This window comes from Lagopus leucura, unplaced genomic scaffold (genome assembly GCF_019238085.1).
Source record: "Lagopus leucura isolate 7727_CA_CO unplaced genomic scaffold, USGS_WTPT01 Super-Scaffold_100002, whole genome shotgun sequence".
NCBI classification, from domain to species: domain Eukaryota; kingdom Metazoa; phylum Chordata; class Aves; order Galliformes; family Phasianidae; genus Lagopus; species Lagopus leucura.
Window position 1 is genome coordinate 69,596,603 of NW_024962263.1, and position 19,251 is coordinate 69,615,853.

General features: G+C 41.0%; 1 protein-coding gene across 2 annotated transcripts in view; it reads left to right on the forward strand.

The window, feature by feature from the left end:
- The first annotated feature begins 1,714 nt into the window (after positions 1–1,714).
- Positions 1,715–19,251, forward strand: part of MTDH (metadherin) — a 30,444-nt gene continuing 12,907 nt past the window's right edge. The window contains exons 1-6 of one of the 2 annotated variants that reach the window (XM_042869062.1): positions 1,715–2,261; positions 7,721–7,825; positions 12,706–12,787; positions 13,255–13,434; positions 14,823–14,891; positions 16,930–17,181. In XM_042869062.1, the coding sequence (XP_042724996.1) occupies positions 1,869–2,261; positions 7,721–7,825; positions 12,706–12,787; positions 13,255–13,434; positions 14,823–14,891; positions 16,930–17,181 (1,081 nt within the window). In that variant the 5' untranslated portion in view covers positions 1,715–1,868. The remainder of the gene's footprint in view (positions 2,262–7,720; positions 7,826–12,705; positions 12,788–13,254; positions 13,435–14,822; positions 14,892–16,929; positions 17,182–19,251) is intronic. The other variant, XM_042869061.1, reaches the window with a different exon arrangement.

The following is a 19,251-nucleotide window of genomic DNA, read 5'->3' on the forward strand; positions in this document are numbered from 1 at the left end:
CAACACTCTCTGTAAGCAAAGTAGCGAACAGAAAAGATGGAGCATGCCATTATTTTCCAGCAAGGTCCGCTGCAGAAGGCCAAGCTGTAGTTCTCATGAAGCCAACCATGCCAGCTCCTAGGGTTCACATCCATAATCCTGCAGTACAGATCAGTGCCTATCTAACTAATAATTTTCACAGAATCATAGAATGGTTTGGGTTGGAAGGGACCTTTAAGATCATTTAGTTCCAACCCCCTGCTATAGGCAGGGATACCTCCCTCCAGACCAGGTTGCTCACAGCCCCATCCAGCCTGGCCTTGAATGCTTCCAGGGAGGGGGCATCCACAGCCTTACTGGGCAACCTGTTCCAGCATCTCATCACCCTCACAGTAAAGAATTTCTTCCTAATATCTAGTCTAAATCTACCCTCTTTCAGCTTAAAGCCATTTCCCCTTGTCTTGTCGCTACCTGCCCTTATAAAAAGTCCCTCCCAGCTTTCCTGTAGGACCCTTCAGATACTGGAAAGCCACAACAAGGTCTCCTCGGAGCCTTCTTTTCTCCAGGCTGAATGGCCCCAGCTTTTCCAGCCAGTCCTCACTGGGGAGGTGCTCTGTCCCCTGCAGGAACCCTGGACACTGTGAGACCAGATTTCTGAAAAAAAGGCACACATTGGGGGTCACATTTTTTAGAGTCCATCTTTAATGTGCATGGGGAAATGAATCTGGAGAGTTCCTTCCAACACAAAAACCTCCCATTGCCTTTCATTCAGCTGTACTTACATAAAGCTCAACAACTATTAAGCCATCTGTGGGCATTGAGCTCTTAGAAAACATCTTTGTTGTCATATTACCTTGGCTGAAATATTTCAAAATAACATCTATTTTTTGGTGACATCTTTGAAAATGTTTTCTGCACCAGAGAAGGCCTACTGGAAGGCTGTAGTGCAAGCCTGATATGAAGTGGTATCCACCTGCCTGTCCCATAGAATCACAGGATCACAAAATTGTAAAGGCTGGAAGGGACCTCTGAAGATCATCCAGTCCAACCCTTCTGCAAAGCAGGGTCCCTAGACCAGGTTGCACAGGTAGGTGTCCAAATGGGTCTTGAATGTCTCCAGAGGAGAATGCACAACCTCTCTGGGCAGCCAATCTCCATGGTGCTGAGGTTGCGCTCAGCTACTTTGGTGCTCACTATTCCCACCGGGACCTGTTCTTATGTGTTGATGTGCACACAGCATGTGGGATACGCTGAGCTCTGAGCCAGGGGTACTCCCACGGGGCTGGTGACTCAACCTCAGGAGTCGTAGAACCCTGGGGCATTCTCTGGCCTGACAGGCCCAAGAAGGTTATCCTGTCTGGAGCCGTAAGAACAAAACCCTGTAGGATCTACAGGCCGAGAACAGGGAGTGGCGAGAGCAGACGCAAACCAGTGTTCCGCGTACCGCGACGCCTGAGATGTGTTGCAGGCGAAGCGAATTAAAGGCGGCTCACGAAGGGGGAAGCAGCCCCGCCGTTCACTAGGCAGGAAGGTCACGGCTCCCTCCCGCCGGCTGCCACGTCGAGACCGCCCGCCCCCTGCAACGTCTCCACTGCGAGCAGGACTGGGTGGAGAGAGGAGGAGGAGCAGAAGGAGGGCGGCTGCTGAGGGGCGGGGATGGCGGCGTCGCGCTGCGGCAGGCGGCCGGCGGGGCGGTGACGTTGGCGCAGGGCGGAGGGCGGGGAGGAGGAAGAGGAGGAGACCAGGCGCTTTCGGAGCGGGGGCGGCCGCGTCCCGCGTAGTCTCCGCGCGTCTCCTCCGGGTTGCTCTCTCGGGGCCGCGATGCGTTCGGCTTGAGCTCTCCCTCCGCAGCGCTCCTGCTTCGGACCTCTGCGGGGCGAGGGGCCGCGATGGCCGCGGGCGGCTGGCAGGAGGCGGCGGCCCAGCAGGCCGAGCAGACGGCGGCCCGGGTGCGGGACGTGCTGTCGGGCGGCCTGGGCCTGCTGCGCACCGAGCTGGGCCTGGAGCTGGGCCTCGACCCCCAGGGCCTGCCCACCTGGCTTGCCCTGGCGCTCCCGGCCGCGCTGGGGCTGGCGCTGCTGGGGCTGCTCCTGGCCGCGGCCTGCGGAGGAGGGCTTCGCAAGAAGGCGGCGCGGAGCGCGGCCGAGAGGAAGGGCGATGAGGCGGTGGCCCTGACGGCCAGCGGGGGCCCGGGCAGGGCGGCGGGGCCGGGACCGGGGCTGCTGAAAGGCGACGAGCAGAAGAAGAGGAACAAGAAGAAGCTGCAGGAGAAAGCGGCGAGGGTGAGGGGCTGGGGCTCTGGGGACCAGTTCGCGCTGCTGCTCCTAGACGTGGGGCTGGGCGCCGTGAGCCCGGCTGGCATCGCCTGCGTGTGGGCTTTGTGGCACGGCGCTGCTTCGAGAGCCCGGAGCGGCAGCGAGGCGCGAGAACGCCGTGTTGGTAGTGAGTGAGAAATGCAGCGCTGCTTTCTCGAAGCGTTCTGATGGTTCTACGAATTACACGAAAGCAGTATTTATAGTTCTCTCTCTTTTTTTAATCGTTATTAATCTAAAGGCTTGCTGGGTGGGGAACTGGCAGCGGAGACCTCGTTCTGGTTTAATTTTAAGGCAGGAGGTGCAGCCCGGGCAGGTACAGACGGCGGCATTACGAGCCTCGTAAAAGCTGCAGTGATTCAAACTTGAAGGCGTTTTGTGGCGTCTTTTCAACAGAACGCCTTAACGTCGGTTTGGCGGTGAGCTTCCCTCGGTGGGAGTATGTCTGACTTAGTTGGTACAGTAAGGATCATCTCCTTTAATAAGGAAATCTCTCTGAGAAGCCCCTTAAAAACAGATCGTTCCTGTCTTTTTTTAATTCTCCATATGTGCTGTGGGAGCCTGGTGTCTTTGACAGTGTTTTTGTGACAAAATTAATAGATGACAGAAATTATCAGCTCCTGGCAATTGTAGGTTAGGGACTTGAAGGAATTGCTTCAATAGCTTTTATTTTGTTGGTATGTTTGTAATCCTATTTATGTCCAAATGGATTATAGGAATGAAAGTGCAGCAGATGTCCCCTGCCTGCTACAACCATGTCTCATATTTTGCGCTGTAAAATCTGAATTATTTGCCTATGACTGGAAAAAGAGGTACGAGAGGAATTTGTACCCCTGTTTGATTCTGTGGCAATTTTGAGGCTTGAGAAGTTTTTGTTGGTTTTTTGTTTTTTTTTTTTTTTTTTATTGTTTTTTTTTTTAAGGTATTTTAGTTTTGGCTTCCTGTGAACAGTGCAAAAGTCTCCATGCATCACCAAGATGTCTTTGAGCAGTGAGCTACTGAAACTTGCTGGAGCTGTTTGTGCAAGTTGCAGGAGGTTAAATGCAGAGTACCAAAAGGAAGAAGCACTGTGATTCAGAGTTTTTCAAATGTTACTAGGTCTCCATTTTGGAGAAGACATATTAAAGATACAGCACTTTTCATCCTCCTGAAAGGTGAAGAGATTTAACAGATCTGTTTTATTTTCTTGAAAATAGTGCCTGTTCTCAGAAATAATCCACGTTTTGCTTATTCTGTTTTTATACTGGAATTAAAATGCTATCTCTTGCAAGGCATGACTGGGGAGGCTGAGAAATTTCTCAACAGTAGGCAGTGAAGAAATACAGCATTAACTTGACAGTGCTCTGCTGTATAGGGCTTCATGAAAGCAAGCTTTGTATGTAAACTTTAATGACGTTTTTAGGGAGTATAAATATTGTATTGTTTCAGGCTTGGTTTTCTCAGGCAAAATAGTAAGAATTGAGGCTATGTAAGAGCAAACAGCTTTACATCCAGAAAAGAGTAAAAATATTTTTTAGCTGTGAAGCTGTCATTCTATATTCTTAAGATCTTAAAAGTTATTTTCATAGTGCTCTGTAACCATTATTTCCATGCAAAATTTGGGGGGGGTGGGAAACAACTTTCTCAAAAAAGAAAATGCATAAACTAAATCATTAACTATAGTGCAAATAAGTTTCTAACAGCAGTGAAGTTCAATAGGCCTGCCTTGTGCTCATTACCCAACGTAAGCTCATAAGGACCAACTGGTGTTTGCACGTCCCGGTGTTTTCTGACTTAGTTTCACAATGAAGAACTTACAGGAGAACTTTGTGAATTTAAAAATGGAACAGAAATTCCTACCAAAGGCTGCATGTTGGTTTTCATGTTGTATTTTTTCTATACTGTGCTGCTGGTGATGAGGTCTGTGGAGGAAAAAGAGTAAGCCTATTATCAGTAGATTTACCAGAGGGCTTGCCATACCAGAGTCTAGATTTCCATTACAGGTATTACAGAAAGCTTAGAGCAACTGGTCTGCAGCATTAAAAAGCGCACTCCAGATGTCTAATTAAAAGCTGTAGGGTTACTTTAATGTAGAGTTACTGAGCTCATTGTATGACAGTGATGCGTAACTCTCGTCAGTCAGGCTCAGAAACATTCTTTGCTGTACCCTTTCCAAGGAGGAATATCACTGTCTTGTTTCATGAGTTTAGCTCTGTTCAGCTCTTTTATGGGTACTGTACAATCTAACTGATATTGTTAGTAAAATAAATTTAGTTCAGTAGTGCTGAGTGGACTGGTTGCAGCAGCAGTGATGGGGTTCTGTTTGTTTACTTGCTGTGGATAGACTGAGATAAAATGAAGCTTTATGGTTTAGCATTCATTAACATTTCTTAAACCTTCAGTAGAAAAAGGTGGAATCTGTTCTTAGGTGGTATCTTCACAATCTGAAAAACGCCATGGAAACTTAAGAATAATCCTCTTCTGTTTTCTGCTATAGCTTGTAAAAAATAATTTTAAAAAAATCTCTTTACGTGTGCACAAAAATACCAAACTAGCAATTTATTTCCTGTAGGTTGAAGTGTACCTGTATAGTAAAGGCTACATGCTAATGCTTGCTTTCTGTACAGGCGTTGGCATTCATTTGCGAAAGCTTTCTATTTGGCCTCCTTGAAAGAACTTCTTGGACTACGCTTTTTGCACCTAGAAATATGCCGCATAAAGGCTTTTTCATACTTTCAACTGATACTCGCATGCTGTGCCTGTCAGATTGCAGGAGGAGAGAGGCTGTCTGATTGTCTGGTGCTTCAAGGGAAAATTGCTTTGTTGCTTTCTTAAAAGCTTATAGGAAATAGTGGTAAATGGATTCTTTCATTGGCCGAAAATACTGTCGGTAGGCATAGCTCTATAATGTGTAACTAAGGACTAATAAGACCCTGTAAAACTCAAATGACAGTAATTTCATTTCTGCTTTCTTAAGTGTGAAACTGAGGTATCCATAGCACTGTATTGTATTGAAAGAACACTTTTATTTTAGCACTCAATCTCAGCAACACCTTTATTCTACTTCTGGATTATCTTAACACCCTCTATAGGGAATATGGGATGAGAAAGGTTTATTTAAACAGTGGAGTTCTAAGTTCAGCAGGCAAGTTCAGAAGTTTGTTTGGAAATGAATATTATAGGCAGCATCATTCCTGCTCTGACATTATTTCACGTCTTCCTGTAGCTGTTTGAATCAGACAAAAGAAGATGATATATAATAAACTGCAGCATTTGGATGAATTAATATTGTTGATGGAAGTTGGGTATGTATCACTGTGAAGTCTTAAGCTTTGCCTTTTAGGCTGTTGTTGCATTTTTAAAAGAAATGCCCTTGAATACTATGGAGAAGCTTCTGCTACTGTTATATCCAAAAATGGTCACATGAATTTTACTTAAAAGTCTATGATTCATCTGTGGGCAGGAATAAAATGTGGAAAGCTTCCACCGAGAAGGCAAATATTACAAATATTCAGGGAGAAATGCGGTTTCTGTGAGAGTATGGATTTTAGAACGTACTTGTGATGGCTGCTGTTTACGTGATCAGATGATCGAACAGTGTTTCAAGTGGTCAGTGGTTTTAAGTGGGTGAGTTTTTGTGGAGGGTTCTTACTGGGTATGAATTAGTTTATTTCCTCTGAGAAATGGCTGTTTGTTTTCGAAAGTGAGCATTAAAACTTAAATTGAAATGTTGATAAAGTGTGATTTTCGTGCTGAAGGTATGTATGTTATACCAAAGAAGCAAAGCAAAGCCCTGCGCGGAACTAAAAGAAGTCAGCGGGCTGTGAACATCTCTGAAGCAATTCTGAGAGCAGATGTGGCAGCTCTACTCTCTAGATACAGTGCTGAATAACCCACATTCTTCCTTCAGACTTGAAACATCGTGGGTATTGCCATAGATTAAAAGGCATCCTGCCACTAACAGCAGAGCTGTATGGCATCTAAAGGAAATCAGGTTCAAGAACTCATGCTGGCTATGGGTTATTTTCCAAGATTGAATGTCAACTCCTTGGTGTCTCTGTGGAGCCTTGTTCTGGGAGCTTTGGGAGAGGAACTTCTGGATGGTTCTGAGATGCAGTTCTAGAAAATATCTTTCATTTTCAGAATGCTGAGGGATCTGTTGCAAGTTAGATATAAAAAGCCTAATTTAAGGCAGGTTATTGCAAAGGAGGAGTTGAGTGACCTGATCTTTCAATTTCTATTAATAGGTACAAAATAACAAGCTGGCATGCTAGCCGGCTACAGTAAGCAATACTATGATATGCTCTGGTGAGAGCATGCCAAGGGTGCTCTGTAAGCATAATATAGCATGGCAAGACATAATTCCAGTTAAAGTGGGGAGTGGTGTAATGCAGAGGTAAGGTACCTCATGTTTTTTAATAAACAAAATAATGATAATACGTGAATTTGTTTAAGCTTCTTTTGAATTGATCTTTTACACAGGAAACATTTTTGCCCCAGACAGTAAAGCAACTGTGAAGTAGTTATTTGTGCTTATCATGCTAAATTAGGTGAAAGTTTGATGCAGAAATCATTATGAATAACAAGAAACTTGTGTATACACAGTATCAATTAATACCTTTGAAAATTGATTTTCACCCAATTAGGTTAGTGTCTAGCAGAATGATACTTTAGATTCTTTCAACTCTGCAAGCACAGTAACATAGGAACAGTAACTTAGATTTGTTTTAACATTACTTTAGATTATTGTCTTTCTGCATAGACAGTGTGCAAGCTAAAGCATTTGCTTTTCCTGCCAAAGGTGATGATCAGACTAATGGCTGTGCAGAGTTTAACTTCATTATCGTGGCAACTTTTGGAAAGTAATACACGCCAGTTTCCTTCCCTTTATTACTATGTGAGGGGAAAATGGTAGGCTAACAAAGTCTGACTGTCTGAACAGAACAATGGGGATAGCCTTTGTTGGTGCTGCATGTTTGACTTCTGATCTATGTTCTGTGAAGTTGAACTTGTGAAGGAAGTGAGGGTTATACACAGATTTGGAGAATAAAGTGCAGAAATTTGTTCAAGCTAGGAGTAATTTAGAAAAATTCGAGCTCATTCCTGAACTGCCACAAAGTGCTAAATACGCTCATTTAATGACTTAATTTGCAACACATGCAGATGTAGCTGTTCTGAAAGCTAGTAACTTCTTGAAATTTGCATTTTGATTAGTAATTCCTGTGAGAACGGGGATAAAATGAAGGAACTTCTGTTTTGTTTCCATTCTCATTTGTACATTTGGTAAATGTGCAATTGCTGCGAATACCTCGAGTCCTTATCCAAAATTCCCTGTGCTCACAGGTACTTCTCAGTCAACAAACAGTTGTTTCGGTAATTATGTTGCTCAAGCTTTGCTGCTTCTGCTTTCTCCAGGTTTTTTTTATTAACTGCCCTTCTTGTTTATGCAGCCTAATGGACGGTCTTTCCTTGATGTATCTGAGGATGAAGTGATACAGCCCATCCGTAAGGAAAATACAAAGCAGCCGTCGGATGCAGAAAAGAAGAATGAGAAGGTCAGTTATGGGTTTGAAATGAAAATGTGGAAGTTTAATGCACATCGCTTCAATATCGTGTAGTTCTGCTTGTGATTGGAATTCCTACTGCTTCTATATGAGCAAGGGGACGTGTTTCTTGCTATGAAGAGCACTAATCTAATGTGTTGGAAAGAGCCAGCAGTATTTTCTTAACTTCTGAGATCATGCCTTATCATGGGTCGTTTGCATCAAGCAAAACAAACCCCATGCTGAACACTGATAACGTTGTTAGCAATTTGGAAATGTTAATCCTAGAGAAATTAAGTTTGTTTAATCATTGCTGGCTTCTGTGGAGGTACAGTGTAATGATAGTATTGTTAAGTGGCACAACAATAGAGGAACTACTATTGAAAGGATTGAGACCTTGTGCTTGCTTATTTCTTTTGTCAGATGTATCCACTAGTGTTTGGAGATCTTAATTTCTGGTGGCAAATAAGGGCTTTGAAGTCTGGTTCGAGCTTTTTGTTATGCAAATTGAGCAGCTGTGTTAGAACATCCTTTTCCAAGCACAATCTGTAGCTTTGCATAGAATGTAACTATACTAAGTGTTTGGTTTGTTGTTTTTTTTTCCCCTAAGGACCAGTCTCTTCTAGCTTTATCACAAATGCTCTCCCTCCTAGGCAACATAAGTGGATTTATGGTAGGCCTCTGACCAAAAATTTTATTTTGGTTCTTTTTGATAACATTGTATGTGAAATTTTCCTTCTGGCCTGGATTTCTGAAGATGCGTAATAGATATCCTGGCTTGTGCTGCAGTGAAGACTAGGCTGTCAGTTTTGTTCTGATCTGGTAAAGGTTGTTGGTTTTCTTTGTATTCTTGTGTAATAGGGCTGATTAAAAAATCACTGTGTAAAAAAAAAAAAACATAGATATACACATATTTTGACAAAGTAATGTAACTCAAATCGTTTGATATATTTAAGCATAAATTAATAGAACCATTTTCTTCAAAAATGCGTTTGCTTTGCCTTTACTGAGGAGTATTGGAAAGAGAAATTAGTATGCTCAAGCAGTCAGAAAACAGTATTTAGTTACTGTAATGAGTTTAGCTCGCTCAAGCTCTTTAAGTTGCTTGACTTTTTTTTTTTGTTTGTTTTGCAGTTAGTATGTTGGCTAAAGCACAGACTGTACCTGTGAGTTAACTGTATCGTGTCAGTTGGCTGTAGAGCTCTGAAAGCTTTCATCATTGCAAACAGGCTTCTCTGTGAAATGGCTTTGCCTTAAAATTTCATGCAGCACGCTTCTTTTTCTTCTCCATGAGTCACATATCAGATCGACTTTGTGGATTTTTTTTCAAGGGCAGAACAAAATGGAATCCTAAAGGAGTAACTGCATTTATATTCTTAACTTTCACTTTATCTTAAGTGGCTTTCCCAGTAGGTAAGGTGTTTAAATACTCAACTTGAGCCTTACCGTAAAATTGCCAGCATAGTAATGTGAATTTTGAAATGTTAAACTGAAGCTGCAGCTCTGTGAAGTCAGTACATAGATTCTTATGCTCCTTCCCCAGATTAGGTTTTCATAGCTCTTTGAGGAAGCCTGGGAAAGCATATTTGCCTCAGGAATTGATTGTTGCCCTTCAGTTAAAAACAGCCCCAAGAACTTGCTGTAAGCTACGTGTAATTTTACAGACATCTAATTATTTGGTTAAGCCTCTTGGGGCATCTGTTGTGTTTGTAACATTATATGCCTGCTAAGGAGAATGTTGGGGGTCCTGTGTAGGTGTTCTTTCTTTGTATGGCTTTAGGTGGGTGGTGTAAGTTGATGGCTGGGATTTAAGCAGCGCGTGTGTGAAGATATGTGTGAATAATCTGTGACCTGAAGGGTATGATTTTTATGTTACTGCTGTGCTTTAATATATGCTTTTGGTGAAAAACAGCACTTTGCTTGTTTCAGTATTTCTTACCTTTTTCAGCGTTGTGAGGTTCGTGGATGTTTTTTCATAATAGATGCTGCTTCTTGTTCTGCTTTGTGAGGAGGGGAAGCTTTGGATGATGGCTCAGTTGTGGTTGTTTCATACAGTTCATCATTTCGACACTGAATGGTTTCTTCCCTTTTTTCCATTTTAGTGACTTGCATGGTACAGAGTGCTTTAGTTTTTAGTATGTGGAACTTAAAAAGAGTCAAAAAAAGTATTTTCTAATGAGACTGTAAGATCTTAGAAGCCTGTTCTGTTTGTCAGTACACAAAACTGCCTTGTCTTGAATATTAGAAATAAACAGCCCATTGGGGATGAAGAAGAAAGGCTTATTTTTCTATAGTTTGTTCTTGTGGGTTGTGGGACTGGGGTGGGAGCATTTGCTTTACAGACCTAAATTTTGGCCAGCCTGCCAAGTTCCTCATGTTCTCTTTGGCTGGTGGCAGACCCAACACTGGCAGCTTTCTGTGTTGCAGAAGCTGACACTTTGAATGAGTAGGATTCTTGCAAAATGATTGGCTCATTTGCTCAAAAACATTTAATGTCTTTAACCTTTGGCAGTCAGTTTGTAACCAAGATAATAATGGCTGTTACAGCACTCAGTTTTGCAGGTGATGAATAAGTGGTACCTAATTATAGTTCTAGCTTTAGAGATTCAGCTGTAGTGACTGAGGCTAAGAAAGCAAGTATCTTTTCAATATTTAAATCATGGACTTTTTGAAAAACAAACCTTGTTTTCAAACCTGCAAAACATTGGATTTTCATGAGAAGTGTAAAATTTGTTTCTCTGTAAAATCAAGCTATTTAAGAAACTGAAGTTATAACTTAGCTGTTTAAGATGACTGCTTCTCTATCTGAAAGACCTGTGATGACTTCTGAGGTGTTCCCTTAGTATCAAAGGACAGATGAGCAGTGATGGCTTTGTGGACATCTCTCAACTTCCAATCTCAATGTAGCTGAGAATGGAAAATGAATATACGATAAAGTCACCAATCTCCTTTCAAATTAAGTTGAAAGAAGCAAGCCATAATAGTTTTTCATGTTGTCTGCTGTCATTTTTAATTCTTTACTTGGAAAGTGCTCTAGCAGGTAATCTGGGTTATTCATGTTTTTGGAACCACTTCTTCCCAGATTGCTTTTGAAAATGGCCCTACTTTTTTGGAGACTCCAGAAGCTAAATAGCCAGTACGTGGGTAAATGTAGTCTGCTGAGCAAACTTGGAAGATAATTCTGTTTGTATGCATATTATGCAGTAAGCAGTGAGTTAAGTGCTCTGGTCACTTCTGTAAGTGCTACAGGTATGTTGATACAACACTACATACAACCAGTGGTGTTTTTATTAGCTGTGGCGGTGCATCAACAAGCTGTGCTGCTATCAGTACCAATGTTGAAGCTATGTGGTTGTTTTGGAGCATGCTACTCAAAGGCATGTACATTACTTAGCAGTTTGGAGCCATGCGATATCTACTGCAACTGTGGTGTTAACTTGGTTGTTAGCAATCCTAGAGAGATAGATATTCAAAAAGAGTATATCAAAGACTTGCAAATTGTGTGGTCTGAACTCAAGTGAAAAGCAGGCAATTAGGCTTTGCCCAGTTATTAGGCTTGCTCTGAATGTCCAGAAAGACACTGGTATGCTGGGAATACTGTTAGTATATTCATACAAAAAATGTGAAACAGTGAGAGCTGGAGCTTAATTTGAGTAAATAGCCTTCTCTCTTTAACAACTCACTTTTTTTTTTTTTCATTGAGATTTATCTAGTAGTTCTTCACTAGATTGAAAAGCTTTTCAGCATTGTCTTTTCTTTCCAAGAAGGCAAGCAAGTCATTTTGTCATCACTTTAGCTTATCACAACATTGAATTCTGGGGCTTTTGTATATTATACTCTCTTTTGATTCTTGTATCATTTTTCTTTTTCTTTTTCCTCCTTCAACTACCTGTTGCACCAAAACTACTGGCAAAGGTTGTCATCTCTGTTCCTATTCGTTTACTTCTGACTGTATAGCTAAGAAGCAATGACAGTAGAAACCTTAATATAAACAAACAAACTGTATATATATTGTATGGGCTGCAATCATAGTTGCAATTTTGAAGTCATTTTCCATGCTGGAGTTCTCTTAACTTTTTTTAAAGATGTCACTGGCCTTCTTTAGTGACTGAAGGAACTGGGGCTGTTTTGTCTGGGGAAAAGGAGGCTGAGGGGAGACCTTATTGCTCTCTTCCAATACCTGAAAGGTGCTTACAGTGAGAGCGGGGTTGGTCTCTTCTCACTGGTGACAGGTGAGGGGGAAATGGCCTCAAGTTGTGCCAGGGTAAGTTTAGGTTGGATATCAGGAAACACCTCTTTACAGAAGGGTTGTTAAGCACTGCAATAGGCTCCCCAGGGAGGAGGTTGAGTCACCATCCCTGGATGTGTTTAAAAACCGTTTGGCTGTGGTGCTCAGGGACGTGATTTAGCGAAGGGTTTTTAGAGGTAGGGTGGTATAGTCAGGTTGTGGTTGGACTCAGTGATCTTTAAGGTCTTTTCCAACCTGAGCAATTCTATGATTCTATGATTCTTTTATTCTTCACATAGAACGCTATACACGTTTTGCTAGAGTGGAATCTTTCTGCCAAATAGTACATATTCCTCCGTGATTAGAACTCTCCCAGCTTAGCTTCTTCCTCTGGGATTTGTACTCTGTAGAATAAGTGCTTGCTCCTAACACTTGCATACTGTGCAAGTCTTTCATGTCCCTTAGCAATCTTAGTTTGTTTAGGAATCGGTATTTTTTGGTACATTTTTCATTTTCAACTGTCTGCACAGGAGGTTTTAAGGAAAATCTATTCAAATTTGCCTGTGTTCTACTGATTGTTTTTTGTTTGTTTGTTTTATTTGAAAATCTAAATTGCTGTAGTGTTTGCTAAGTAATTAAGATAATGCTTTTTTTCTTTCCCTAGTCAAAGAAGAAAAAGAAATCAAAGGGAGATGCTAAAACAGCTCCGGATTCATCACGTCTAGATGGAAAGGAAGCTGATGAAGGTACTGAGCACAAAATATAGTAGTTAGGTTTATTTTGACTTCTGTGCCACTTAAGAACTACTTGCATGTGATTCAGTAATGGGAAACTCATTTTGTCATACCTATGGAATTCTGTTAAATCTGATGTTAATGGAAATCTGATCTTTGAAACAAGTTTGTTGAGTTGTTAGTGAAGCAGTTGAAGTTGTTAAACTTACAGAAACTGAGAGTAATCACAAATAATAGCTCATTTTATCCATGTTTGCTTTGTAAGGCAGATTATTGCATTGCATCCAGAACAACACTTACCTTTGGCCAGTCACTCGTTTTCTCAGACTAATGCTGAAGTTGACTGCCACGTCAGTGATTATTTATTTATTTTTTAAAACTGAACCTGTTTTCAGTCTTCAGCTTGATAGGAAACAAGGTAAAACTGTCATTTTTTTCTCTTTAACTTTGTGATGTTTTCACTTTGGGGAACATTTTAGGTGCTTGGGAAACGAAAATCAGTAATAGAGAAAAGCGTCAGCAGCGCAAGCGAGACAAGGTGATGACTGATGGTGGTTCAGGAGAATCAAATCTCCAGGGGATAGAGAACACAGCTGCTGTATCCATTGAACAACTCATGCCCCCACCATCACTTCCAGTTGGTCTCAGAAAAAGTAAAGGTATGATGGTTTAGAGATTTCTAGAAAACGCTTGAATGCTTAAATAGTGACTGTGTTGGAAGTATAGTTGGTATATTTGGAGATGTAACTCAAGAGAAGATTATTTCAAGCCATGTAAAGATTAGTTTTCAGTGTTCAGAAATACCATTTTTTGAGCCACTCATGTGGGAGAGCTCAGGGGAAGGCATTCTGGGGTAAATGGCAGAGGCAGGCCATACATCTCTACTCCCATGTTTGTGCTCCACTGACTCTGACCTTGATGATCCTGGAAGCTTCAAACTCACCCACAGCACTGTTGCAGCCAGCACCAATTTCTCAAATTACTGATTATTTCCTTGTGGCAAGATCATGCCTATGAGTTCTCTGCTGAGGTCATTTACTGCTTAACATGTAGACTTTTGTTTCAGTTTCTAGTTCATTAGTGCCTGGATTGAAGTGATTCATGGTGGTGGGGCATCTGGCTGAAGTTCAGTAGTCAGTTGTGGCAGCTAAGGTTTCGATAGGGAAATGTAAGCTTTTGTGGCTGCTGTTGTTTCAGAAAGTTGCATGGGTTTAAAGAGTGTGTAGGCATGGGAACTCATATTTGGCTGTAGCTGAGCAGAAGGTAGAAGAATACAGGCATAGTTCAGCTTTGTAGCATACTTTTAGCCTGTCAATACATTTGGCTCTCTAATTTCATGAAACTTGTTCTAGGAAAGTGACAAGAAGACCAAGCCTAGCTACTGTCTTGTACTTTGGAATAATATATTGAAACTTCCATGCTTTAATGATTTGTTTTTTTTAACTGATGCTTGTTGGCACCAGTGGCTTGCTCTTTGAAAATTGGATCAGTTGTTTCCAGTTTTCCTTATTTTATCCATTTATGTACAAACATCTTCAACAAATAACTCCAGCTGTAGGTATTTCTGGCAGTGCATGACTACTGTAACCTCTTTAGACAGAGCCCCTGTGCATATGTTCTAAGGTATCACTGTACCAGATCAATATGAAAAGAATCAGTTATGTCTTGTGTTCTCATGGTAAGACAAAGGTTAGAAATAGCTTTATGTTTCTGAGCTACTTAGAGCTTCCCTTGGTTGGAAACTTGCAGCTTCTGTTTTGGATTTCTGCTCCTCGTTCTTAAGGAAGCCATAGCTAGAATGATTTGAAATGTGCAGTTACTGGCTGTATAGGCCCGTAATGGTCTTCAAGTGTTTAATCTGTCTATAAGAATCAACGGTATGAGAAACAGAGCATTATTTTTTTATTCTTGAGTTCCCTGGAAATAGCTTCATTTACTTTGAGGTACTGATAATTGTGTTTTCTTTACACATCTAAATAATGAATGCTACATATTTGCTGGTCTTTGCAAAAACATACTCTAGCTCTGTCTCCTACCTCTTTTCCAGGTGATACTCTTTTGAATGTGCAAGTTAGCAGCTCTAAACCTTCAAAGGGGGAATCGTCAGTTCCACAAGGTAAAAGGTTTTTGTTGCTAGGCATCCTAATTAACTGGAAATGTGTTTTAAGGAAGTGAAAACAAACTGTCAGTGCAGGATGTTGCATGGTTACTAATTTAGAACTCTATTATACAGTTGGCTTTTTTAGCTATGCAGATGTTATATTTCTAAGTTGCAGGTGGTGCTTAACATGTGGAAAGTGATCTTACATCTATTGTGGTGTATAAAACAAAAAGTGCCTAGAAGTTTCATGCAGATTATCTGCTGCACACGTTACTTACAGAACAATAAAGCTTATTCTCAAGCTCTGGTTAAAAATCCCCTTGTGCTAGTTTTTCAAACTTACTTTTTTCTGTTAATGAGTTACTGACATACAGAATTAATATATGTTAACTTATTTCAAAGATAAGTCCTGATTTTCATAGTTTGCACTCATTGCATGTTATGCATGCTTGGGTTATTCAGCTCTTTCCATTCTCCTTTGAGAACCGTGCTGTAAATGCTTTCATTTTGAGAATGACTTTATTTGTCATATGTGTAATTTCGCTATGTTAGACTATGATTTGGGTGGTGAATCTTAGTGGCTTCTTGATAAGAGACATTGACATGGTGGTGATTAAATTTTGGCATTATGAACAAAGGTGATTGTTTTTTACAGCCAACACTCATAGTATTTCTTTAACCAAGAACACTCATTGTGTTTAAGGCCAAGTCAACAGATGAGCTATTGAAAGCACCCAGGTCCAGAGTGCATCACTGCTAGCTCTTGAGAGCTCTGATTCACATGCTGACTTCATGGACCATAGCTCAGAAAGGAGAAGCCATATTCTACAGAGCTTCAAAGCTCTGTAGGAGGCAATGATTTAAGTTGCAGTAAGGAGTATTCTGACTGGGCATGAGAAGGAAAGTTCTTAGTAAGTTTGCCCAGAGGTGGTTTGAACTCTCAGCCTTAATGATTTCCAGAACTTGAGTAAAGTGATAAAACTTTGAAGTTAACCGTACATCAGTTAGCAGAAGGTGGAGTTTAGTGACTTCCAGAGATCCATTCCAACCTTAAGTTTTCTGTAATTTCTGTGAAAAGTTGCTGGTTGTACAAAAAATTTATGTAAGTGATGTGAGAACAGTTTGATAAACATAATCAGACTTTTACTTTAGGACTTCAGCTGTCTTCTTGCAAGGCTGCAAAACAGTTGCTTTACCAGCTATGCTATAGTTCCTGTGTGTTTGCTATTTCTGTTGTCTTCTGTGAGATGTTTATTGACGGAATGTAACAGCTCTGGAGTTGGGTAGATAAAGAGCAGTAGTTCTATATACAGGGATTGGGATGTTACAGATGTCTGTGTTTGGAAATAGGATTTGTCTAGGAACATGTAGTAACAACTCAGCAAATAATTTCCTTTCCAGTGATGCTGCCTTGAATGTCTTTTTGCTGCCTGAGTGAAATTTATTTATGAAATAAAATATTTTGTCTGTAGCTTTTGTAAGCATGTTATGCTGATGTAGCTGAATATTTGTGTTATGTTCTTGATAGACAAATATCATGCAGATTGGCAGTTTTCTTGTTTTATGATGCATATTTCTTAAAAAAAAAAAAAAAAACTGGTAGGGCCCTTTGAGGAAGGTTTGTCATGTTTAGGAAGTGAGTCCTTGAAAGTATGTATGAAACTTGCCTTGACTAGTAATTCCTTGGCACAGCAGACTGTTGTAGGCCAAGGCTTGTGACCTTAGTGAGGTCTTACCATGTTCTTTTCCCTCTAAGTTGATGGACTCTAGTTAATGATAGCTATGCTGCTAGTTATTTCCACATAGCATTCAGAAAGCATTTTCTACTCCTTGGTCATTTCTTTCACTTTGTGCTTAGAGAACTGTTGTATGTTACCATAGTTACCAAAAAGAAATTACTCTCTGCTCAGTACATGAGACTCTACAAACCATCAGATCACCATGTAAGAGAAATTATCCCTTTTGTTGTTGAATTAAAAGAAAAAAAAAGTTCTGTTTAATTATTCGTCCAGTTTGTATTTTAAATGCTGTTTTTATTATGCTTTTATTAAAGTTTCCCCAGGATTAAATGAAAGCCATACAGTAAATGGTGGAAGCTGGAATGAGAAGCCTGTAAAAATCTCCTCACAGATTGGTGTAGGAGAGGAAAAATGGACTCCTGTTTCCTCAGCTACAGCTGGGAAGAGGAAGACTGAGACATCTGCCTGGGCCCAAGATGCTGCAGATGCAAACGGGAATGGAAAGGACTGGGGTGTAACCCTGGTGAGCAGGCCCTGGAAGGAGCGTTCTTTGTTCACTCCCATTGGTAAGCTGTTCTGAGAAAAAATTGCATCACTTAAATGTTCTTACATAATTTTTTGTAATGAATTCCTGAATAGCTTAACGCTGCTATATATATTCTAATGTATTATATTAGAATAATTGAATGGTGTAGTGAAATGTGAGCTAAGCATTTTCTGTTTCTTCTAAGTTCTGATGGCTTCATCTATCATCTACGAAACATCATCTGTGTTTCTGATTACAGCTTGACTGGACTTTATCTGAAATAAAATTATTTATTTGTAGGAAGCAATTTTCTTATTTTCCTAAAACTCTGAAGTTGCATGGTTAAGTCTTTGTGGAATGTAACTTTTTTTTTAACATATTTCTTGGAACATTAATGTGGTCTGTTGCATAACACAATCAAACCAGCTAGACTTAGTTTGAAGAAGAGAGGGCTCCAGAGAGACCTCACTGTGGCTTTCTTGAATGGGAGAGGGAACAACTGTTTATTAAGGTGGACAGTGATAGGACAAGGGAGAATGGTTTTAAACTGAGACAGGGGAGGTTTGGGTTAGGAATTAGGAGGAAGTTTTTCACTCATAGGCTGGTGAAGCACTGGAACAGGTTGCCCAAGGAGGTTGTGGATGCTCCATCCCTGGATGCATTCAAGGCCAGGCTGGATGTGGCTCTGGGCAGCCTGGTCTGCTGGTTGGTGACCCTGCACATAGCAGGGGGTTGAAACTGGATGATCATTGTGGTCCTTTTCAACCCAGGCCATTCTATGGTTCTATGTCTTTGGCAGGCATTTGTTTAGATTTCAGAAAAGAAGAGTATTTAGATCTTGTGGCAGATTTAGCGTTTCACTGATTATTTTTTTTTCCCCTTTTTTCTCATTAGAAATTATTTTTTAATCTTTTGTAGTACAATTTTTAGCCTTTGTTACTTACACCGTTCTGAATAATAAGAGATTTTTTTTTTCATTTATCTGTAGAACAGCCTTTTTATTTAGTAGATACTGTAATATTGTTTTTCCCACTGTTCAGATCCTAGTCACTTCTGGAAGTCATTGTTCTTCTGTAGTCAGAAGCACTGCTATAAGTCTACACAGATTGCATTTGTCCCACATATCTTGGAGTGTGGCACCTGAATCTGGACTGTTGAAAGGATTTCTGTTGGCAGCTTTATTGTTGCCAAGTTGAAGCAAAGGTGTGCTTTGGTTTCTATATATTTCTTCATATTCCAGAAAGCTGTATTCTGCTTACATCATAGAATGGCTTGGGTTGGAAGGGGCCTCAAAGATCATCTAATCCTAAACCTGCTGCCAATTATTTAATCAGGCACTAGATCAGGTTGCCCAGGGCTCCATCTAATCTGACCTTGAACGCCTTTAGAGATGTGGCATCCACAGCTTTCCTGGGCAGTCTGTTCTAGCACCTCACCATCCTCTCAGTGGAAGGTTTCCCAGAAATCTAGTCTGAATTTCCCTTCTTTTAGTTTATGACTGTTCCCCTCATCCTATAAGTCTGTACTTTGTATTCTAATACAGTGTTACTTATTGACTGAACATCTTGTTTTCTTATGGAGAACAGATCATGTTTGACCAGGCTGATCTGCTTCTGGTAAAATGACAGGATTAGTAGATGGAGAGCAGTGGATATCCTTTTTCTATAACTTCAGAAGTGCTTTCAGTATTGTCTCTAACAGCATGTTCCGTATCCAGGTTAGGGGGTTCAGCTATGGATAGTTGGAAAAAATGATTAGGTTCAGAGATCATACTTTGCCTGGAGGCTGACAATGGGGTATCCCAGGCCTTTATCATCTTTGTAAATGATCTGAAGGAGATGATGAAGTGCAACCTGCATCACGTTTCCAGATTACAGAAAACCTTGAGGAACCAGCTGGTGCCATCCAGATCAGGGGTGCCATCCAGAGGGACATAAACTGGCTGGTAGAATGGCCCAACCAAGCTAGAACAAGGACAAATATAGTGTGAAGTTCTGCACCTGGGAAGGAGGAAACCCAAGCTGGGGAATGACAGTCTGGGAAGAAGCTTCATTGGAAAGAAGGGAACTGGTGGACACAAAGATAGAAATGAACCAGCTGGCCGTGGGCC